This window comes from Haemorhous mexicanus, chromosome 9 (assembly GCF_027477595.1).
Source record: "Haemorhous mexicanus isolate bHaeMex1 chromosome 9, bHaeMex1.pri, whole genome shotgun sequence".
Lineage (NCBI taxonomy): Eukaryota > Metazoa > Chordata > Aves > Passeriformes > Fringillidae > Haemorhous > Haemorhous mexicanus.
This window is the reverse complement of record NC_082349.1, coordinates 1,119,554-1,142,939: the sequence shown is the minus strand read 5'-3', so window position 1 is coordinate 1,142,939 and position 23,386 is coordinate 1,119,554. Positions and strand designations below refer to the sequence as shown.

Below are 23,386 nucleotides of genomic sequence, written 5' to 3'. Positions count from 1 at the left end.
CCACACGAGTGGCACTGCAAAGCCCCATTCCCTGGGGTTGGCTCTGGAGGGTAGCTGGGCACATTTCCCTCAGCCCAGTCACGTTCCCAGCAGTGCACTGCTCCACCCTCCTGGCACAGCTCGCTCTGAGAACGTAGAGCCAGGCTAAAATTAGAGGTGTTGCGAGTGCCTTATCAGGGAAAAAAATAAAAATTGGCTGAAAAGAATGGATCTGAGCTAATTCTGGATGGGGCTGGCTGTATTTCCTGTCAGGAGATTGCTCAGCACCCAGCACTGGCTCTGCTGGAGGAGCCTCTCCTGAGACAACATTTGGTATTTCATCACTCTTCCCATTCCACCTCAGGTGGAGGAGAAATGTCTCTAACTCATAACTCAAGCCCAGCAGGAAGGGAGCCCTCCCTGTCCTGCAGCAGCTTTTGACCCCAGCTCAGACTGGGGGGAGAGCTGGGAGCTCCTGGGCAGGAGGTGAGGATGGGAGCAGAGCTGGGAGCTCCTGGGCAGGAGGTGAGGATGGGAGCAGAGCTGGGAGCTCCTGGGCAGGAGGTGAGGATGGGAGCAGAGCTGGGAGCTCCTGGGCAGGAGGTGAGAATGGGAGCAGAGCTGGGAGCTCCTGGGCAGGAGGTGAGGCTGGGAGCAGAGCTGGGAGCTCCTGGGCAGGAGGAGAGGATGGGAGCAGAGCTGGGAGCTCCTGGGCAGGAGGTCAGGCTGGGAGCAGAGCTGGGAGCTCCTGGGCAGGAGGTGAGGATGGGAGCAGAGCTGGGAGCTCCTGGGCAGGAGGTGAGGATGGGAGCAGAGCTGGGAGCTCCTGGCCAGGAGGTGAGGATGGGAGCAGAGCTGGGAGCTCCTGGGCAGGAGGTCAGGCTGGGAGCAGAGCTGGGAGCTCCTGGGCAGGAGGTGAGGATGGGAGCAGAGCTGGGAGCTCCTGGGCAGGAGGTGAGGCTGGGAGCAGAGCTGGGAGCTCCTGGGCAGAAGGTGAAGATGGGAGCAGAGCTGGGAGCTCCTGGGCAGGAGGTGAGGATGGGAGGAGAGCTGGGAGCTCCTGGGCAGGAGGTGAGGATGGGAGCAGAGCTGGGAACTCCTGGGCAGGAGGTGAGGCTGGGAGCAGAGCTGGGAGCTCCTGGGCAGGAGGTGAGGATGGGAGCAGAGCTGGGAACTCCTGGGCAGGAGGTGAGGCTGGGAGCAGAGCTGGGAGCTCCTGGGCAGGAGGTGAGGATGGGAGCAGAGCTGGGAACTCCTGGGCAGGAGGTGAGGATGGGAGCAGAGCTGGGAGCTCCTGGGCAGGAGGTCAGGCTGGGAGCAGAGCTGGGAGCTCCTGGGCAGGAGGTGAGGATGGGAGCAGAGCTGGGAGCTCCTGGGCAGGAGGTGAGGATGGGAGCAGAGCTGGGAGCTCCTGGGCAGGAGGTGAGGATGGGAGCAGAGCTGGGAGCTCCTGGGCAGGAGGTGAGGCTGGGAGCAGAGCTGGGAGCTCCTGGGCAGAAGGTGAAGATGGGAGCAGAGCTGGGAGCTCCTGGGCAGGAGGTGAGGATGGGAGGAGAGCTGGGAGCTCCTGGGCAGGAGGTGAGGATGGGAGCAGAGCTGGGAACTCCTGGGCAGGAGGTGAGGCTGGGAGCAGAGCTGGGAGCTCCTGGGCAGGAGGTGAGGATGGGAGCAGAGCTGGGAACTCCTGGGCAGGAGGTGAGGCTGGGAGCAGAGCTGGGAGCTCCTGGGCAGGAGGTGAGGATGGGAGCAGAGCTGGGAGCTCCTGGGCAGGAGGTGAGGATGGGAGCAGAGCTGGGAGCTCCTGGGCAGGAGGTGAGGCTGGGAGCAGAGCTGGGAGCTCCTGGGCAGGAGGTGAGGCTGGGAGCAGAGCTGGGAGCTCCTGGGCAGAAGGTGAGGATGGGAGCAGAGCTGGGAGCTCCTGGGCAGGAGGTCAGGCTGGGAGCAGAGCTGGGAGCTCCTGGGCAGGAGGTGAGGATGGGAGCAGAGCTGGGAGCTCCTGGGCAGGAGGTGAGGATGGGAGCAGAGCTGGGAGCTCCTGGGCAGGAGGTGAGGATGGGAGCAGAGCTGGGAGCTCCTGGGCAGGAGGTGAGGATGGGAGCAGAGCTGGGAGCTCCTGGGCAGGAGGTCAGGCTGGGAGCAGAGCTGGGAGCTCCTGGGCAGGAGGTGAGGCTGGGAGCAGAGCTGGGAGCTCCTGGGCAGAAGGTGAGGATGGGAGCAGAGCTGGGAGCTCCTGGGCAGGAGGTGAGGATGGGAGCAGAGCTGGGAGCTCCTGGGCAGGAGGTGAGGATGGGAGCAGAGCTGGGAGCTCCTGGGCAGGAGGTGAGGATGGGAGCAGAGCTGGGAGCTCCTGGGCAGGAGGTGAGGCTGGGAGGAGAGCTGGGAGCTCCTGGGCAGGAGGTGAGGATGGGAGGAGAGCTGGGAGCTCCTGGGCAGGAGGACATGACCTGCACCCACCACAGTCCCTCTGCCTCTAACAGTGTGGACAGGAGGTTTCACTGCTCATAAATATTCACCAGCCCAGAAAGTGGAGCTGGAGAAGAGCCAGGGCAGGAATCTCAGCCTGGCTGAGCATGGGCTGCAACAGGGGAATTCTGGAGGGGGAAGATGCACTGAGGGCACAGGCCTGAGTGAATGCAGCCAGGCTCCAGGGATGGACACACATTTATAGGAAACACCAAGCAGGCCAAGGTGAGCCTGTCCTGTGCTGCCCTCTGGGCCAGCTCCCACCTCCACCACACCACCTGCATGATTTCTCCCCTTCCAAGGCTCTCTCACTATTCCAACATTCTCCCTATCCCCATTTTCCACACAAAGAGCCAAGCCCTTCTCCTCCTTATCAGCTGCCACTAGACAGTCCTGGAATTCCTTCCTGTTCCCAGTTAATGGTCAGGCAAATCTCTCAGTCCATCAAAATCTGCTGGCTGAAATGAAGAAGTTTTTTTAAGTCTAAGTCAAATAACCTCCTCGTGCATGAAGGTCATTTTTAACAACAAGCTCTAACAATTTTAGAACAGCATCTTCTCCTTTTCAGCCAGGGCATATTTATTTTAAAAATCTGTTGGCTAAAAACTGAGTGGTTGAAATTGATAGGAAGGAGACCAGCTGATAATAGTGTACAGTGACCTAGAAAAAATTCAAATTACTGCCATTTTTGTCCGTAGCTTGCAAGCAAATGAAGTACAAAAACTATCCAAAGTTGAACTGCACACAATGAATTCAAAGCCCACTCAGAGTAACTGAGGCACTGGAGGGCTGCTGAGGATGCTGGAGCTGCTCTGACAGGTGCCTGATGGAGAGGAGCTGTCAGAGCCTGCTCTGCCCCCAAACACTGAGCTTCCCCCGAATTGCCCTTTTCAAAATGCATTTGGAAATTAAGTTCCACAGAACTGAACAGATCACACAGCTCCACCTGCACAGGGCTCCACTGCAGCTACACAAGAACCAGGAATATGCCAGGAAGATCATGGAATCCTGGGATGGGTTCACAGGGAACCTAAATCCCACCCAGTGCCACCCCTGCCATGGCAGGGACACCTCCCACTGTCCCAGGGTGTCCCAGTGTCCAGCCTGGCCTTGGGCACTGCCAGGGATCCAGGGCAGCCCCAGCTGCTCTGGGAATTCCATCCCAGCCCCTCCCCACCCTGCCAGGAACAATTCCCAATTCCCAATCTCCCATCCAGCCCTGCCCTCTGGCAGTGGGAGCCATTCCCTGGGTCCTGTCCCTCCATCCCTTGTCCCCAGTCCCTCTCCAGCTCTCCTGGAGCCCCTTCAGGCCCTGCCAGGGGCTCTGAGCTCTCCCTGGAGCCTTCTCCTCTCCAGGGGAGCACCCCCAGCTCTCCCATCCCTCTGATCATCCTGGTGCCTCCTCTGGAGCTGCTCCAACAGCTCCACGTCCTTCCTGCACTGGGGAGCAGCATCATCAGGCAGTGTAATTAAATGTCATTAAACTGTACCTGATTTCCTCCCCTGGGGCCACAGGGTGAGGAAGAGGAGGCACCAAAGCCCTCCTGATCTCCTGGCCCAGCTACTCTGGGTCCTGCCTGGCTGCTCCTTCTCCTTGCTGGGGGACCAGGAGTGACACAAGGGTGGCTCTGCTTCCACTGCCACCAGAGGTGAGCTGCATTTCCAAGCAGAACAGAGCCCAGGCCATTTCAAGGTCAGGTTTTACCAATAAAAGTGGCTCCTGCCCCAAAACTGACCCAGGGCACACCTCAGCTTCCAGAGCCAGACCAACAGGGATGGAGGAGCCCATCCTACACCCCTCATCCTCTTTGGCTGGGTTTTCTTTTGGTTTGAGGTATTTTGGTTCAGTTTGGGGTTGGTTTTTGTTTAATTCCAGCTCGAGGTCCTGCCCTAACCCCAGCCTGTAAACACAGCCTGCCCAGGACTCCTGGATCTCAGAGATGTTTCAATTACCTTTTCCCACAGCCTTTGGCTACTCCCCAGCCTTCCAGGAAGGATTTCACAGCATTCCAGAGTCTGCAGGGTATTTGGCCATGGAGATCTGGCCTGGATCAGGTGCTCAAGGGTCACCCACAGCAGCTCCAACCTCTGTCTGCTCCAGGGCATCTCCCTGGCAGGCAGGCTCCCAAACAAGGTATTTTGGGGATTTAAACCCTTGCCAGTGGGAATCTGGAATGATCCATTCCTTATAACAGAGCCTAAACCACCTTTTCACAAACAATGGCTTTAATTTTATAAAATGGTACCCAAGGACTCAGAGTTCCCAAGTTCTCCTGGAACAAAGGCTTGCCTCACTTCACCCCATGGGGATAAAGTAGCACTAAACCACCAAACTCAGGGAAATTTTGGATTCCAAAGCCTGGGAAGCTGGAAAAGCAGCACTGCTACTCCACACAAATATTGGTGCCACGTTTCTGATGTCCTGACATGAAAACTGCAGGAACGTTTCTCAGGATCAGCTGTTGTCAGTCAGCTGCAGCCCACAAACCCAGCCCTTCCCACTCCTCCAGCTGCTCCTGGGAAGAGCTTTTCGCGATTGGGAAAACAACACCACCACCGTGTGGCCAGGATCAAGGACAGAAGGCTTGATCCAAACTCAGCGCCGTGGATTCTGTGCCTGCTCTCCCCTTCTGGGGTGCCCTGGAGCTGCTCCCAGCCCTCCTTTTCCAGGTGTTCCTGCATGCAAACCCATGGATGTCCTGCAAGGTGTCTGGGGCTTTGGGGCAGGGGGAGCCTCCAGTGCCACACAAACCCCAGTGGGACTGTGAGGCTGGAGCAGGGATGGGCTGTGCCCCGGGGGATGCAGAATTCCAGACTGGGTTGGGTTGGGAGGGACCTGAAATCCCATTCCATGGGCAGGAACACCTCCCACTGCCCCAGGCTGCTCCCAGCCCCAGTGTCCAGCCTGGCCTTGGACATCCAGGGATCCAGGGGCAGCCACAGATTTTCCTCTGGAAATTCAATTCCAGGGCCTCCCCACCTTCCCAGCTGGGAATTCCTTCCCCACATCCCATCTCTCCCTGCCCTCTGGCACTGGGAAGCCATTCCCTGTGTCCCAGCACCCTCTGCCCTCTCTCCTTTTCAAAGCCCCAGCTGGTTTGGATTTGGTCCTCTTTTCCCAGGCAGCCAGGTGAAAACCAGAGCATTTCCAAAGCTTCCCTCAAATTGCACTCCATGGACAGGACGGGATGCACAGCTCACAGCCAGGGAATAAGGGAAGCAATCACAAAATTAAACTTCCCAGACACCTGCAGGAATCCACAGCATTTGAAAAGACCATGGATTATTCCTCAGAAAAAAGTGCTTTGTTTTTCCATCCTCCTCCTGCTTTTCCAAGCTGTTTGGATCTGCCAAGCCTTTTGAGTAGCTCTAGAGAAAACTGAATTTCCATTTTTTTTCCCCCAAAAATGCAGCCCCACAGAACAGCAGTGGAAACAGCAGCAGGAACATCCTAAAGGTTGTGTGAATGCAAAACATGCTCACTCCAGCTGGAGTCATTTGGGCACTGGAGGAAATCTAGGAAAATCCTGGAAAAAAAATCTCAGTAAATATTTAGTTGCATTTCCTAGTGAGCAAGCCAGCTTCTCCCTGCCAGCATTCCTGGTGTTTAACATGCCTGCCAGCTGCCACCTTCCACTCCAGGAACATCTGCATCCCAGAGACTTGCAAGGAACAAGTGAAGCCCCAAACCCATCGGGATAAAAGCCTGGAGAGAGGGACAACATTCCCATTTCCTTCCTGCTCCCAAGGAGCAGCACAGCCCAAGCCCTCCGAGCATTCCCCTTCCTGAGAGCCAGGAATTGAGAGCCCACACTCCACATTCCAACCTGATCCCATCCTCTGGGGCTGCCCTCTGGAGCATTTCAATGGCTTCTGTCCATGTGGTGCCCACAAATGAACGATTGGGTGACAAAATGTTTGGAGTGAACCAATTGAGAGGAGCACAAGGGAAATGAGGCTGGAGAGGAGCAGCAGCTGCTGCACTTTTGGGGAATAATGGAGCTGATGAACTCGTTTGTGAGGGAGCTGGGCACAGCTGCAGCTCCTGGGAAAAGCAGCGGCACAAAAGGCTCATTCTGCAGCCCAGCTCCACTGAACTGCTCAGAGCTGGGCTTGGGGGCTGTTTGGGGTTTCATTTTTAATTAAATACTTTGGGGGACAGGGAGAAAACTTCTCCATCGGAAGGAGCTGCCAGTTAAAGGCTTGGGGCAGAGGCAGAAAAGCAGTTTTTTCTAAAATTACAGGAGTAATCCCATTGAATCCTATAAAATCATGGCAAGCAGACACCTTAAAGGCAGATTTTCTAAAGAAGTACCATAGACCAAAACTCTCTGTATCCTAAGTACAGCTATTAAATAATCAGAACAAACTTTCATTTGTTGTTACCACAAATTGCACCTTCCTTTCTGGAAATTATCTCAAGAATGGATGTCACACAATCCCAGGAGTGTGAGGGATAAAATAGGATTTATTTAACCCAGCTCCCAGGAAAAATCTGATTGATCCCCATGGAGTTGGCTGGTTTCCATCTGGGGTTTTTTTTTTTCCCCCCTTGAAAAGTCAAAAGATGCCTCAAACTTCCTGGATGGATAATTGAGGCATTCCCAGCTTTTCATTCCATCCTGAACTTTCTAAGGTCAAAAACCTCAGCACAGGCAAGAACAGTAACAGGCACTGAGAAGTCCAATAAAATATCTCAAGAACAGCTTTTTAAATATAAAGATTGTAACTAAAACAGTTTCTAAATGTGGATAAATATCCAGGGAATTTCCTGCTGTTTGATCCAGGTAGATCTGGGCGGCAAGACCCCAGGCCACAGAAGGAAGTGCTCCCAATACAGTGAATATTCAGCCTTACCATCCCTGCAAGCCAGCAAAAAGCAACCTCAGCTGAATCTCTTCACTACACCACACTTAACATCCACTATTTAATTAAATCTTAAGCCAAATGACTCGAGGGGGGAAGCACAAGTTAATTACCATCTCATGACACAGTCTATAAAGACCCTGGGATGGGCATAAATAATAAACCAGGGGCAAAGCAAAAGGGCTCTCGTTTAGGATTGGCTCAAGGACCTGCATTAATTAGGAGTGTTTGAAGCCAGGACTGCTCATGTCTCTGCCTCCAGCCAAGGATTCAGCCACTTAGCTCAGATCAATCTTAACCTCAGGCAGAGCAGCTCAAATCCATATTTTCTGTCATTTTTGTGCTCAGCACCTTTGGATCGCATGAAAATGAAACAAGGTTTTCATCAAAGCCCCACCCACGGGGATGGTTGTGAGCTGGGGTTGTTAATTATAGATTAAACATTCCTTCAAGACTTTGAAACCAACCCAAATAAACCAAACTCGGGATTTCTGAGGATCCAAAGATCACACAGTTTCACATACACTTTAATTGTTGGGATAGATTGAACGTCACATGAATTCTCTCTTGCAAAATTCTCTTTGTGCACATCACCCTATAGTAAATTAACGTTTGTGTCACACCTACCCCATGTTTTGTTACACACAATCCTCTCGTCCTCTTGAAAGGATCTTTTTCTCTTGTATTCAATAATACTAAATAGCAGACTGTGAATTGATTGTTTCTAGACTAAATGTCCCAAACATTCCTCCTCAAGGCATTTATTCAGCTCAAAATTTACACTCTAGTTAAGAGGTATTTACATCCTTCAAGTAATAAAAGGCAGATAAATTCAATGCCTACAAGGTTAAGGGATTTACAGCCATAAAAACTGACATATTATTCATGACTTCAAGGTTTTTCTTTACGATTTTACAAACCAGCAGCACATTCATGTGGTTTTATGAAACACTATGGAAGAGCTACTCAGAAATCTGTGTGAGAGGAGCAGAACTAAGACCAGTGAGTGAATTAAGGAATATTTTCCTACCTGACATCACAAAGGATTTGCACTGTGGTGATCCCTTCTTGGGGGACTCTGCCAGCAGCAACTGCAGAGAGCTGGGACAGAAAATTCCCCTTTTTCTCCTCAGGGTTGTTGACATTCCCCAGCACCCAGGAGGATCCGGGTTAGGGAGCAGAGGGTGGGGATGGAGGGCACAGCCCGGGCAGCTCGGGGGGCTCTCGTTATCCCATCAGGGCAGGAGGAGGGGCTGGGAATAGCCCGTTAACAGGAAAATTCAGTGGGAAAAGAAGTCAGGTGCAAGAGGGAGGAGGAGCTGATCCATCCCCAGCTGAGGGAAAGGGAATAACCCCGTGCTCAGGAGGACGGGGAGGAATGCAGAATTCCTCAGACTTTGAGGTGTCCTCAGCTGCCCTTCCCACACCAACCCTCCCCAAACTCTGTCCAAGCACAGTCCCTGCAGCTCGAAAAGCACCAAATCAGCTGAAATGATGGCAGCTGATAAATCCCACAGAACTGTGTTTTTTTTCCTAAGAAAAAGCCCTTTATTGTAATGAAATGCTGGTGATTGCTGCAGTTTGGCTCCAACGTCCATTTCCCCCCAGGCACATCCAGCCCGGATTGGGTTCTTTGTCTACAAAATGTTGCTTTTCTAAAGTCTGTACCACAGATAAAAACCCTAAAATCCAGCCCTTACTCTTTAGCACCCTGAAAAAATGATGCACAATATTCTTGGGAGGAGGGATTGTTGAAATGTTAAAATGCACAGCTGAGCTCTCTCCTGGTTATCTCAGTGCCACAATGAGAGCTAGGAGTTAAGGACTCTCATCTTTCAGCTCTTGCACATTTTTGAGCTGCTTGTTCCATTTCTCTCCAGATCAGGCAATTTGCTTTGCCTTGGAGTGCAGAAGCTGTTGCCCAAAAATCAAAATGTGAAGAGATGAGCAGGAAGGAACTTGTGAGCAGTGCCCCAGTGTGGGTGGATCCCTGAGCTGGTGTTTGTTCATTGAGAGCAGAGGAAAGAAAGTCTGGAGCACAAGGAAAACTCATTGTACAGCCAGCAAAACTGGCTCCAGGAGTATTTTTGGGGACCTGGAGGTGCTCTCAATCACCTTTAAGGCTGCCTATGCTCTCAGTTGATTGCTGGCTTCATGGGTGTCCAGGGATAAAAATCCACAACTCCTGCCCCTGTGGAGTCATTTCCTTACAGCAGGGAAAGAGCAGGAGGAGACTTGAAATCCAAGTGTAAGCACAGGGAGAATTCCAGCTCTGTCCTCCAGGGAAGTCATTGAAACACTCGAGGCTGCAGCAGGATCAAGCTGCTCACAGGAGAAGGAGGATAAGGAATTGTTTGGGTGGGGAAAGCTCTCTGAGCCCATGGAGTCCAGCACTGCCAGCACAGCCCATGTCCCCAAGTGCCACATCCACGTGGCCTTTAAATCCTCCGGGGGCAGGGACAGCTGTTCCAATGTCTGAGCTCCCTTCCCATGAGGAAATGTTGCCAGTATCCAACCTGAGCCTCCCTGGGACCGTCCCCTTCCCCTGAGCACTGCAGAGATCCCTGTCACTGCACTGGCCAGCCCTGCCCCTGCAGGCTCCCAACTCGTTCCAGGAGAGGAGCTGGACACCGTGTCACATCCTTGGGGAGCACGAGCTTGGACACAAACCCAGCCAGAGCCACGTTTGTAAATGACCTGAGAGAAGGAGGCTGGGAGCTGCTCCAGAGTGAAACAGTCAGGGTCATCCCTGTCTGCAGGATTTACCTGGGGAGCCTCCCCTGGCATAGTCAATAATTGATTGATACTCTTGCCTCAAGGCAAACACTGCTGAGAAGGGCTGAGGCTCAGCCCAAATTCCTCCTCACACCCCCACCCCATGTCCTGGATGGGCCCCCTCAAAAATGACCCTAAGGATCACCTTGTCCCAGTCCTTCCATTCCCCATGGATCCCAAACACCCAAATCCCAACGCAGCTCCTGCAGCCTGGGATGTTGGAGAGTCCTCACTGCTAAGCAGATTCTTGCCTCTTGTTGCACATTCAGTCAGCCCCTCTCCTGAAAAAAACCCACCCTGGCATCACAGGGACAAACAGCAGAAACTCCTGCAGAAAACTCATCAGTTTTTGTCAGGCGTGGCAGGAACGCTGACATGTGCCACTAGCTTGATGCCAGGTGGTCACTGAAGGCACAGATTTGGCAGTTTGGCTGTCCATGAGCTAATGCAGTCAGAATTATGAAACACTTGGAGAGGGAAGGAAATCTTCCTGGTATGAAGAATTTTCTTGAACACGTCACAGGTTGAATTAAGTAAATTTATCTTATCAGGCTTATGAATGATGTAAATGTGTCTCATCAGGCTTGTAAGTATCAGCAAGAAGAGTTCCAGGCCAGGTAGGATGGGGCTTGGAGCACCCTGGGACAGGGAGATGTCCCTGCCTCCCTCTCAAAGAGGGTCTGGTCATGTCTGCCAGTGGTAATTTGAAGTTGAAATATAATCACACACAATATATATGATAAATAACCCCAGACAAGGTCTCCAGCGACAAAGGTAAATAATAAATTTGGGTGGAAGTCAGGATTTACACTGAGGCTGTGAAATGGAAGCAGAGAGATACTGTAAATATTGTCCTTTCCAGGTGATGACTTTAATTTCTCAGAGAAGCACCTCTGCAGCTTTCCCAAGGCTTTCCTGGCCCAGGAACCCACAGGTTTCCCATCTCTAGAGCTCCAGGACAGTATCCATGCTGCCAGCCAGCAGCCAGCACTCAGGTCTGAAGGGAGGAATGTGTTTGGCAAGGAGAGGATCAGTAAAAGATGAATTCTGGAAACTTGTCTTCCAGGGCCAGGCTGTTCCATGGCAGAGCCCAGAGCAGAAAGCAGCAGCAGAGCAAAGCCCTGCCAGGAGCAGAGGCAGCTCCTGGCCCAGGGACACCCCGAGCCCTTGAGCAGCTGCCAGGGAGGGACCCCCGGTCCCAGCCTGAGCCCAGCCCAGCCCTCCCAGCCAGAGTCTGGCTGAGCAGGAACGGGCTGTGGGTACCCCTGGCCCTGAGCTGGGTACAGCCCCCGGGGCAGGAGTAAGAATTTGTGTCCCCTCCCCACGGCAGATCCCTGCAGGAGCCCTGCCCTGCTGCTACGAGGGGCAAAGGAAGCTGCAGCAAAGCTCCTCGGGCAGCAGCAATCCTGGCACTGCCCTCCTGAAGTGCTATTTGTCTTGATTAGATCCATCAACTTATCCAGGTGGAGCAGGGAGGAGCCCAGCCTGACACATGTGAAACTCAACTGCAACAAAGAATTTCACGTGGGTTTCAACTGGGATTTCTCCATCTGTCCCCACAGAACTGCAAACGCATCAAATACCACCTTGATAAATCCTGCTTTTCATGTTTAGTTCTAGACAGGTAAGTCTATCTCTGTCGCGGGGCAAGGATTACTCTGCAGGTCAATTATCATTACTCACACTTGAGTTTCATCGGGTACGTTTAAAGTATTGAAAGTGAGTTTTGTGACGTGGAAGCTGTGCCTGTGCAGAGCAAGGAGGTGCCTGCATGGAGCTGCTGCACTGCTCCGGAGAGGCTGAAGCCTGGTGCCAGCAGCCCCTGTCCCTGCAGTGACCACTCTGGCCAGGTGGCCACTCTGGGCTGGCACTACCAGCTCGCAGCTCCCCAGGATTGCCACCACATTGTGTTCCCCTTCTCACAGACCATGCCCTGATCCCAGCTCCAGTCCTTGGCACAATTAGCCTTCACACCGGATAATCTGCTCCATCCCCCAGACACCTTCCTGTGCCAGAGAGGGTTTCTTAATTCCTTTAACTATCAGGTAATATTCCTTGGGCAACAAATGGCTCTGGCTCCCTTCAATCATTCATGACCTGACTCCCTTAATTCCTTTAACTACCTGGTAATAAATCTGTCTTCCATCATTCCTTTTGCTATCTGGGAATGATTCTGATTTCCTTAATTCCTGTCATTACCTGCTAATGAATCTGACTCCTCCCTAACACACTTCTCTTTCCCTCCCACAGACTCTCCAGGGGAGATGCTCTCAAGGCCTCGCTTTCTCTCGATATTTTCTATTTCTCTCAAATTTCCAACAACTTAATTCCAGAATTACCTCAATTCCTAATCACCTAAATTCCAAAGTGCCAAGTTCTGGATTTGTGGCAAATCCGTGGAGGATGGGCAGCAATGAGCTTTCCTTTGCTCTGCAATGCCCTGTACCACTGAAATATTGATAAAACCTACACTGGGTATTCTCAGCAGGAACTCCTGCTCCAGGATTGCATTCAGTGGCCAGTGATGTCTTAAATACCAGAAGAGCTCATTGCAAATTCTGGTGTTTGCTGCTCCCTGTCAGTGGAAGGCCATTCCCCACTGTCCTTCCCTGCCAGGCCCTTGCCAGCCTGGATGTCTCTCCAGTTCCATGTTCCCCCATCAACGGCGTATTTTTATCCCTGTCTGTGTTTGTTCCCACATAGATCTCTGAATATCTCATTCCCAACTAGCAGAAAACACATTTAACTGTGTTGCAATGTCACAAATTCCAGTGTCGTGAACAAATCAGACAAACCCAAACCACAAAAAGGCAATTTCCTGTACTATGCACACGCATTCAATTTCTACATCCTGCACTGAAGAAGCAAAGAGCTCTGTGCAAAGCTGGTGCTGTGTTTCTCATTCCATGAGATCCACACCCTTGAGCACATGGCACACCCAGACCCTCACTCAGGTAACAAGGGTTTGCTATAACCTATAAAATATGGCACTGTACAGAGGTGACATTTTAGTAGTGTATTTATCCATAAAACTGTCTGGTAAAATCCACATGGATTTATTGTTTTTATTCTTTTACATATAATAAATATATAAAATAAATATTTTTAATATAATAAAAGTGTGAAATATTGCACTGTTTCCAATCTCCACGTGTTTGGATGAACACTGAGGACCCATCTTGGTGCCACAGGTATTCCTGCTCCTCTCAGAATCCCTGGGGCTGGAAAAATCCTCCCAGACCATGGAGTCCAAATCCTCTGAGATATCACTGGGTCCCAGAGCAGAGCCTGGGCAATGTTCTGCTCCTCCCTGCACACAGGGACAGCCAGGGACAGCCAGAGCTGAGGTCCCTCTCAGCCGGGCTCCTCTCCAGGCTGAGCAGCCCCAGCTCCCTCAGCCTTTCCTGGGCACCAAGATGCTCCAGGCCCTTGCTCAGCTCCAGGAGCTCCTGTTCCTGCTGTGCTGAGGGACAGAGCTGGACACAGCACCCAGAGGTGCCTCCAGGGCTGGGCACAGGGCAGGATCCCCCCTGACCTGCTGGGAATGCTCTTCCCAAAGCACCCCAGGATCCCACTGGGCACCGCTGGCCAGGGACAGCTCTGTGTCCCTCAGGATCCCACTGGGCACCGCTGACCAGGGACAGCTCTGTGTCCCTCAGGATCCCACTGGGCACCGCTGGCCAGGGACAGCTCTGTGTCCCTCAGGATCCCACTGGGCACCGCTGGCCAGGGACAGCTCTGTGTCCCTCAGGATCCAAGTGGGCACCGCTGGCCAGGGACAGCTCTGTGTCCCTCAGGATCCCACTGGGCACCGCTGGCCAGGGACAGCTCTGTGTCCCTCAGGATCCCACTGGGCACCGCTGGCCAGGGACAGCTCTGTGTCCCTCAGGATCCAAGTGGGCACCGCTGGCCAGGGACAGCTCTGTGTCCCTCAGGATCCCACTGGGCACCGCTGGCCAGGGACAGCTCGTTGTCCCTCAGCACCCCCAGGTCCTTCCCCCAGCGCTGCTCCAGCAGGTCCCCCCAGCCAGTGAGCTGGGGTTATTCCCAGTGCTGAGGTACTGCAGGCAGCGCTGCCGGGCAGTCAGCACACTGCTCCCCCGTGGATCATTCCCGTGCTGCCGGATTGTTCCCGGTTCCTCCCGGGAAAGGCGCCCCTGGATCCCGGGAAGGCTCCCCGGAGCGGCCCCTCAGCGCGCAGCGCTCGGCGCCCCCCAGCGGGTGGGCACTGCCTGGGCAGGGCGGGCCCCGCCCCGCCGGCAGCCAATGGGAGGGCGCGATGCCCCCGCCTCGCCGACGCCGCAGCCAATGAGGAGGCGCGAAAGCCGCGCCCTGCCGAGCCCGCGGGGCCGCTAAATGCAGCCGAGCTGAGGGCCGGTCCCACAGAGCTGCGACCATGACAGGTAATAACGCTCTGGGCTTTCTGCCGCCCTTCAAGCACTTCGCCACCCATGCCATCCACTACGGGCAGGAGCCCGAGCAGTGGAGCTCTTGGGCCGTCGTGCCGCCCATCACGCTCTCCACCATATTCAAGCAGCGAGTGCCCGGGAAGGACGAGGTGAGTGCGGCCACCACTCCGGTCCCGGCGTGTGCCGGCCGGGGGAACGGGAGGCGGCAGGTCCTGGGCAGGGCAGGGAGCTCCCGGCGCGGATGTTTCCCCCCGTGGCAGCTCCCGGGCAAACGCGAGCATCTCGCTGGGCCGGGAGCGGGGCTCTCGCCCGGGGAGGCGGCGGAGTCTCCTCACGGGGCCATTGCGGAGCCGCCTGCCCGCGGTGCCGTGCCCTGTGCTCCGGGACGGCCTTGCTGAGCGGCGATGGGAGCGGAGGAGCCGCTGTGCTCCCTTCCAGCCTGAGCCCGCCTGGGGCTCGGTGTACCCGCAGCGGGCGGCGATCCGGGGCGGTTTATGCCAAGCTTTCCCTGTGCTCTCTCTGATGTTTGTTTCCTCTTCCCACCCCAGGAGTATGAATACACCCGGTTCGGGAATCCGAACAGGCATGTCCTAGAGAAAGTTGTGTCCGCCCTTGATGGAGCCGAATACAGTGAGCACCTCCTGGGTTGGACGGGGCTAGAAGAAGCCTGGGACAGGGGGAAGTGTCCCTGCCCATGGCAGGGGTGGCACTGGGTGGGCTTTGGGGTCCCTCCATCCCAAACCATTCCATGATTCTGTGACCACGGCTCTGGCTGTTGGCCGTGGGCAGGAGCAGCTCCAAGGTGGGGAAGAGCCCAGCACTTCTGGTTCAGCAAAGTCCAGCTCCATGCCTGGGTTTGTCTCCTGCTTCCTCACTGGGGTTGATGCCTGGGCTGAGCTGGATCCATCCTTGTGCAGGAGCCCTGGAGGCAGTGGGGGCAGGCAGCCCCTGGTCCCAGTCTGTTCCCAGCCTGTCCCAGTTCATTCCCAGTCTGTCCCAGTGTGTCCCAGTGTCTGTCCTGGTTCTATGCTGGGCACATCCATCTCCTGCTTTCACTGGCTCTATGTTCCCAGTGAGGCAGTGACAGAACAGGTTCTTTTCAGAGGCAAAGGGAGGAGGGCCAAGGCAAGTCTGACTTGTGTCACATCAAACACTGATGATCCTTTCTCCTCAGGCTTGGCTTATTCCTCTGGCATGGCAGCAATTCTGAACATCTGTCACCTGCTGAAGACAGGGGACACAATTATCTCCATGGATGAGGTGTATGAAGGTGGGTACAGCACCCAGTGGCTTCTTTGTGCAGGGGACCAAACCTGTCTGTGGCTCTCAGGAACTCTGAGTTTCCCATGTAGGACCTCACTGTTCTTTGAAGCCTGTTTTGATCAATCCCCTCCTCCTCAGAACTCCCCCGTGGCAGAGCACACCCAGCTCTGCCAGAGTCCTTCTCTGAGCAGGGTGAGCTCACTCCAGTTCCTGGGAACTTTCCCCTGCTCCTTAAATCCTCAGCCTGGGCTGGTTTCTGCAGGGCTGAATTTCATTGCTCCTCCTCTGCATTAGTTTGTTATAAAGAAAGGGTTTCTCACAAGAGAACCTCCCAAACATCACTCAGATGTTCCCCAGCTCACAGAATCCACCTCCATGTTCCATCCCTTCCTGCTCAGATGGAAAACTGAGTCCCTGGGGATCACCTTGGCAAAAGGCCCCAGTCAATGAATTTTTAATCCAGGTAGTGTTTCCTGGCAGTGAGTGCTGCACATCCATTGATCACCTGTTGCTGCTGGATTCTTTTAATCTTCCCAGGGAAAGGCTTCAAAGACAGGAAGGAATCATTTTTAATGGAGTGATGGGAACCAGTAGCTGGAGTCTTGCCCTTGGTTCTTCTTCTGTGTTTAATTTCCTGATCATAAACCCCACACTGATTTCAAGTACTTCTCAAATAACTCTGATCCCATATTCAAATTATTACTATTTCATGATCATTTAAACTGCAACCATCTTTAAACTTTGTAAATAAAGAAAATAGAAATGTGCCATTGATGGTGTGCAGCACCAAGCTGTGCCCTCCTGACTGTCCCTGCGTGGTGCAGGAGGCTGGAGAGCAGGCAATGAAAGTTAAGGAGGTTGTTTCATTTTGTGATCTTTTGGGGTTGTTTTTAGGAACGAGAGAATTATTCGACAAAATAAAAGAGGAGTTCAATTTAGAAGTGGTTTATGTTGACTGCAGAGACCTAAACCAGCTGGAAAATGCAATTGAAGAACATCCCAAGACCAAGGTAGGGGAGAGGGAAATGGATTTTAAGGGGACGTTAAATGGTTTTATCCTTGCTCCTGTTGGGTTTGGGGGTGTGTTGAGCTGAGGGGGCAGCTTGGGCCACAGCTGGATCCACCCTTTTCCCCCTGTGCTGCCTCATGGAAAGCATCCTAAGAAGGGCAGAGAGCCCTGGAGAGAGAGGAGGGAGCAGGGCAAAGGTGAGGAAGAGCAGAGGGAACACTGAGCTTGGAGCCTGGGGGGCTCCGTGGCCCTGCTGGGTGATCCCCTGCCCCAGGGGAAGGGAGCTGTGCTGGGAAAGGCTTTGGGAAAGGCTCTGTCCTGCCTGGGTGGGGCCCTCTCCAGCTGGGATGCGCTGGGATGGCACAAGCCCAGGTGGAGGGAAAGCTCCCTGAGCTTGGAGGAAGCAGCTGGAGCCTCCCCTGGCTCTGGCAGGGCCACTGCCTGTCCCCACTGCACAAACCCTCGGGGAGCTGCCAGCACTGAGCACCCAGAGCCCCTGGGACTCAGCCCAGCACTGGGAACTCTCTGACCTGGAGGTTTTTTGGGTTTGTGCAGCTGGTTTGGCTCGAGAGCCCCACGAACCCCGTGCTGACAGTGATTGACATCAAAGCCTGTGCAGACGTGGCACACAACTGTGGTGTCAAGGATGTGCTGGTGGCAGTGGACAACAGCTTCATGTCTCCATATTTCCAGGTGTGTGGGAAAAGGACAGGACTGTCACCTGTCCCAGTGGGGCTGGAGATCCCTTTTGGGAAGGGAAGCACCCCCAAGGAACTGCAGTTTTGGTCTCTGCATTGTAAAATTACTTGCTCTGGTCCAGCCCCAGCCCAGGTGCTGCTGCTGGTGCACCAGTGAAGGGGGCAGGGGGTGTCTGTCCTCCAGGAATGTTGGAATTCTGTTCTTCCTGATGGAAATCACAACAGTTAGAAAGGGTTCCCTCACTTTGGCCTTTTTACATCAATTCTTCTGCAGATGCTGTTCTGAACCACAAAGGTAAAAACCAGTAGGTAGTGGAAGACAAAGTAACAAGCTTTGTCCAGTTTTTCTTGGAGACATCCACTTTACCTTTTTCTTTTCTATTTTGTTGACCATACGACTCAGATGTTTATAACTTTCTTCATAACAACTGCCAGAACTTTCCTGTTCTGATAACGGGAAGACATGAAGTGAAGAGATTTAAGTTTTACAAATGCTTCAGAATAATGAACTCCCAAGCATTGTTGCTCTCACTATGGACTAGAATCTGCCTGCTTTGTTCCATTTCAACAGTGATGCCCCCCACTCTTCAGAATGTGTTGATACCATGTGCAAAGTGCCTTAATTAGTGATTGATTAAAAACCTGGCACTGCTCAGCACCTCTTGCCCATCTACGTCCTGGTTTGTCTCACCTCAGGAGGCTCCTGGGCAGAGAGCTGGGAGCTGAGGGGAGAGAGCTGCCAAAGGAACCTCCTTTGCTCATGTTCTCAGCTCCTCCAGGGCAGGATCTGCAACAGCTGGAAAGCAAAGCAATTCTTCTGCTCAGGTTTTTGTGTTTGTTCCTCCCCTTGTTTATCCTGTGTGAGCTCAGAGCCCTTTGGAATGGCTGGGAATGAACCTGAGTGCAGCCAAACTTGAATTTTGATCCTCTTTTCCTTTCCTTTCAGCGTCCCTTGTCCCTGGGAGCTGATATTTGTATGTCTTCTGCAACCAAATACATGAATGGTGAGTGGGAGAGTTCAGCACATCCTTAGGGCAGGGATGGAGGGAGATTGGGAAGGAATTCCTGGCTGGTAGGGTGGGGAGGCCCCTGGATCCCTGGCAGTGCCCAAGGCCAGGATGACACTGGGGCTTGGAGCAGCCTGGGATGGTGGGAGGTGTCCCAGGGGTTTTATTTACACCTGGGGCTTGTGGCAGGACCCTGGAGTGGCTGATCCCATTCTTGTCCCCTGTCATTTGTAGGGCACAGTGATGTCCTCATGGGCCTGGTCTCTGTAAACAGGGATGATCTCTATAAGAAGCTGAAAGACCTGCAGTCCCGTAAGTCCAGACAGGGAATTCCTGACAGGAATCCTGTTCACATTCACAGCTCCTGCTGGGGAGGGTGGGCATGCACACAAGTGGGAAATCTGCCTGGAATGTAAATTACCAGAGCTGGGAAAGCTCAATAAAATAGTCCCATAAAATGAGAGATGTTGATGTCCCCTTCCCAAACAGTTCAGGAGAGCACTGGGGCCCATCCTGCAACCCCTGAGGTGCCACCTGCAGCTTGGGGGGTTTGAAACTCCCTCACCCATCAGGGTGGGCCCAGTGCAGAATTTTCTTACCTCGGATGATTGCAGCAATTTTCTGGCCTCATCATTGTCAGGAATAAATTCCTGTGCAGGGTTCTGCCCTCAGCAGTGAGGGTGCACTGTGCCCAATGAATGTAATCCTTGAGGCCTGAGCCTGTTAATTGGGCTCATTAATTGGCTGCCCAATGTGGGAGATGAGGAACAGAGATTGCATCGGGTGTCTTCCCACTTGTTCCAACCTCAGAAATGCTGGAGGTGAGGATGTGTTTGGCTTTGCTGAATGCAGAATGCCAGTGTTGCTGTGGGATTCTGTGGGATTCTATGGAATTCTCTGGAATTCTCTGGAATTCTGTTCCCATTCCCACAGCCCTGGGAGCTGTCCCCTCCCCCTTTGACTGCTTCCTCTGCAACCGGGGGCTCAAGACTCTGCACATCCGGATGAAGCTGCACTTCAAGAACGGCCTGGCTGTGGCCAAGTTCCTGGAATCCCATCCCCGGGTGGAGAAGGTCATTTACCCAGGTGGGTGGGCAGGGATTTGGGAGCATCCCAGGGCAGGGATTTGGGAGCTGTGGTGCCCTGTGACTGGGTCTGGGTGAGTCTGAGCTGCCCCAGCTCTGCACTGGAATTCACTGGGAATTCTCCCAACTCTCCATTCCAGGGTTGTCTTCCCACCCCCAGTATGAGGTGATGAAGAAGCAGTGCACAGGGGTTTCTGGGATGGTCAGCTTCTATATCAATGGGAAAAAAGGAAATGCCATTGCCTTTCTTGAGAACTTGAAGGTAAAACAAAGTCAATAAAATCATCCTCAGACAGAGCTGAATCTGCCCTGCTGCAGGGAGGGTGGAGTGGCTTTTCTTGCCAATCCTTTGGGTGTGTCCCACCCCCATGCAGTTAATGAGAGGGAACAAAGAGACCCCTCAGTTCCTTGGAAATGTTTGTTTGCTCCCAGGGTGAGGCGTGTCCAGCTCAGCCCAGGAGCTGCTGCTGGCAAAGGGCTCTGTGCAGGGCTGGGCAGCTGGGGCTGGTGCAGCTCTGCTGGAATACTGCAAAGTGCCCTCAGCAGGGAAGGGCACTGAGGGAGGCCCTGACTCGTGGGGCAGAGAAGGAGCCCCTGGCTCTGGGAATGCTTGGCTGGGTCCAACCAAGGATGCTCCAAGGGATCCAGGGGCAGGAGGGGTCTGTTTTCAGTCTTAGCTCTTCCCTGCCAGATGTGCACTTTATTCCCTAATTTCAGCTAATACGGTTTATAATATGGAAGGTATTATAGAAAAGCTTGGGGGAGAAGAAGTCCCTAAACTTTCCATTTTCCTCAATGTCCTTGAAGAGGTCCCAGCCCCGAGGCTGCCGGAGCTCCAGGAGGGTTTGGGCAGCTCTGCCAGGGATGCTCAGGGTGGGATTGTTGGGGTGTCCGTGCAGGGCCAGGGGCTGGATCAGTGATCCCTGTGGGCACCTCCAACTCAGGACATTCCCTGATTCTGTGAGCTCTCTGTCCATGAATCCATAACCTCCTTCCCTTTCTCCCACAGGTGTTCACCCTGGGCTTTAGTCTGGGTGGCTTCGAGAGCCTGGCAGAGCATCCGTAAGTTCATCCTCCCATCCCCAGAGCCTCAGAAAGCTGCAGAGCACCACAAAATTCCCACAATTTCCCATCCCCGGAGCTGTTTTGTTGTTTTGCCTTTAGCAAAACTCAGGGACTGTTGTGCAGCACAAAGCCAGGGGAGATTCCAGAGGGAGGGAATCCTGTGGGAGGGCAGAGATGGAGGAATTTCACCTGGAGGGCTGAGGCACAGTTGGTGTCCATGAAGACAATCCCAGAAGCTGAAGAGTGTTGGGATGAGGAGCAGCTTGGATGGAGGAGTGCCCTGCTCCCTGCTCACACAAGGGGCACGGTCACTGTGTGCACCCAGCTGCCTCTGGTCCCTGGCAGGGCCTCCTGGGGCCTTTTAACCTGCTCAAAACAGCATCTCATGGAATTATTTCACTCAAAGCCAACTTGCTTTTTGAAAAGGTCCAGGGGAATTAATGACTGGATTTAAATGTTAAATCATTTCACTTACTGATTTCACAGCAAATGCTGAACCCCTCCAGCAGCTGAAAGGAGCTGGTGCCAGGGACTGAGCACCTGGGGAAATCCCTTCTTGCCTGTGTCCTCTGTAGCTGGAGAGAATAAACCCTCCAGAGTCCTTTGGGGCAGTTTGAGAAGGGATCTGGGAAACCAGAAATGAAACCAGGAGATTTTGTACTGGAGGTTGCAAATTCCCCACGTGCAGAACTTCCAGAGCTTCTGAGGATAAAAGAGCAGCTCTGGAAGGAAGAGGAGTAGGATTTTCTCCTTTGTCAGGTCCAGATTTTTAAGTATCTGCTTCTTGTTAATCACTTGTGTCTTGGAAATACGAGCTGGAGATGCAATTCCCTGGCTTGTCAGCATTCCCACCATTTCCAGGAACTGCTGCCAGGGGCTCTCTGCATCTGTGGGGTCACACAGGTGGCACAGAGGAGGTGTCAGATCCTGCTGCATTTCAGGGGTGCTGGCAGGGAACCAGCCGGGCTGGTTTTACCAGTAAAAGTCCCAAATTCTTGGGATAAAGATGTTTTTGTCCTTGCAGGTACACCATGACCCATGGAAAGATGGATCCTGATATCAAGAAACATCTGGGAATCACAGACACCTTGATCCGCCTCTCGGTGGGGCTGGAGGATGAGGAGGATTTGCTGGCAGACCTGGACCAGGCCCTGGAGGCTGCGGTGAGTGGGGAGCTCCCCTCCAAAAATCATCCCCACCCAGCCTTTCCCAGGGGCTGAGCCCTCAGCTGCTCCCTGATGGAGCCTGGGCTGGGGAGGGAAAGTTTCCCTGTTTGCAGCCCTGCCCAGGCATAGTTCCCCATGGATTCAGGAGAATCAAAGGCTGAAATGTGACTTTAATTTATGAAAAGGCAATAAAAATGTGTGTTTGATAGAGGGGCAGAGCACACTGATCCCTCCCTTTCCTTCCTGCAGTTTGCATAAACCTTGAGGGTCAAACAGGACCTTGGAACTGGACATGGCTGTGGACGAGGACACGGAAAACCAAACCACTCTTGCTTTGCCTTTGGGAATTCCAGCCTGGGTTCCTGGGACTCTCCCTGCTGCTGTTGGGCTGCTCTCCCTGCCTGTGCAGGGTGTGCTGGGCACAGCCTGGGCTCTCCCTGGAGCCAGGAGCTGTGGGAGCAGCCGTGGGCACCCCGGGAATGTGATCCCAGTTCTCCCAGCAGAGCTCAGGGCTCCTCCTGCTCCTGCAGGGTTTGGGGCTCAGGGGCTGCTTCCTCTTGCTGCTCTCAGGGCATTCTCTTCTCACCCATCAGCTCAGCTCAAAAACTTGATTGACCTCAGATTTATTTTAATTAAGTTAGAAATTTGCCTAAGAGCTTTTTCTTCTCTTGATGTTTTATTGAAGATGGAGTGAAATCCAACACCTGGTAAATAATAACTTTCTAAAGTGGAGTCTTTGTCTCTTTTAAGAAAAAACCATGTGCTGTGGGAATGATTGGAATAATTTTAATTAAAACAGACTTTTCCTTTCCTTGCTTATATTCCCCTGTGCACGTGCTGCTTGTGTTCAAAATCAGGGAATGGAGTGACCCTGGAGCTGTTGGAATTTTCCTGTGGGAAGGCAGGAGGGGAATGGAGCTGAGGGGAGAGGGGGGATGGAGCTGATGAGGGGCTGGAGCTGAGGCAGGACAATTCTGCACTGCCCACACCCAGAATAGCCTTCATTGTTCAGAGAAATGAAATCCTGACAAAACCAAAGTGAAGGTGTTCCCACCCAGCCCCCCTCATTCCACAGCCTCCCAGACTGGGTTGGGTTGGAAGGGACCTCAAAGCCCACCCAGTGCCACCCCTGCCATGGCAGGGACACCTCCCCCTGTCCCAGGTGCTCCCAGCCCCAGTGTCCAGCCTGGCCTTGGGCACTGCCAGGGATCCAGGGGCAGCCCCAGCTGCTCTGGGCACCTGTGCCAGGGCCTGCCCACCCTGCCAGGAACAATTCCTGCCCAGGGTCCCATCCGTCCCTGCCCTGTGTCCATGTGAAGCCACTGCCCCTTGTCCCTGCTGAGGGTGGGTTCCCTGTTACACCAGGTCAGTTCCTGGAGCCCCCTCCATGGGAAGTTCCTGAGATCCAGGTGATTTTCCAGGCAGCCCAGCCCCTGCTGTGCCCTGGAGCTGCTGCCTGGTCTGTGGGGAGCAGCAGGGTCTGCTTTGTGTCACAGGAATGTCTCCCCTGGAATGAAAAGCTGCTGTGCTTCCTCAGCCTCCTCTGCCCTGGATTTCCTTATCCCATTGACCTGGGGGAAGGACAGACACCTCTGCCAGCA

At 53.5% G+C, this 23,386-nt stretch overlaps 1 protein-coding gene across 1 annotated transcript; it reads left to right on the top strand.

Moving 5' to 3' along the window:
- The first annotated feature begins 14,465 nt into the window (after window positions 1-14,465).
- Window positions 14,466-22,606, top strand: LOC132330826 (cystathionine gamma-lyase-like). Its single transcript, XM_059853537.1, has 12 exons — window positions 14,466-14,641; window positions 15,041-15,122; window positions 15,667-15,762; window positions 16,650-16,765; window positions 17,320-17,457; window positions 18,409-18,466; window positions 18,704-18,781; window positions 19,403-19,555; window positions 19,695-19,816; window positions 20,564-20,616; window positions 21,644-21,782; window positions 22,035-22,606. Exons 1-12 carry the CDS (start codon window positions 14,480-14,482, stop codon window positions 22,041-22,043), a joined length of 1,206 nt encoding a protein of 401 aa, XP_059709520.1. The 5' UTR covers window positions 14,466-14,479; the 3' UTR covers window positions 22,044-22,606.
- The last annotated feature ends 780 nt before the right edge of the window (window positions 22,607-23,386 follow it).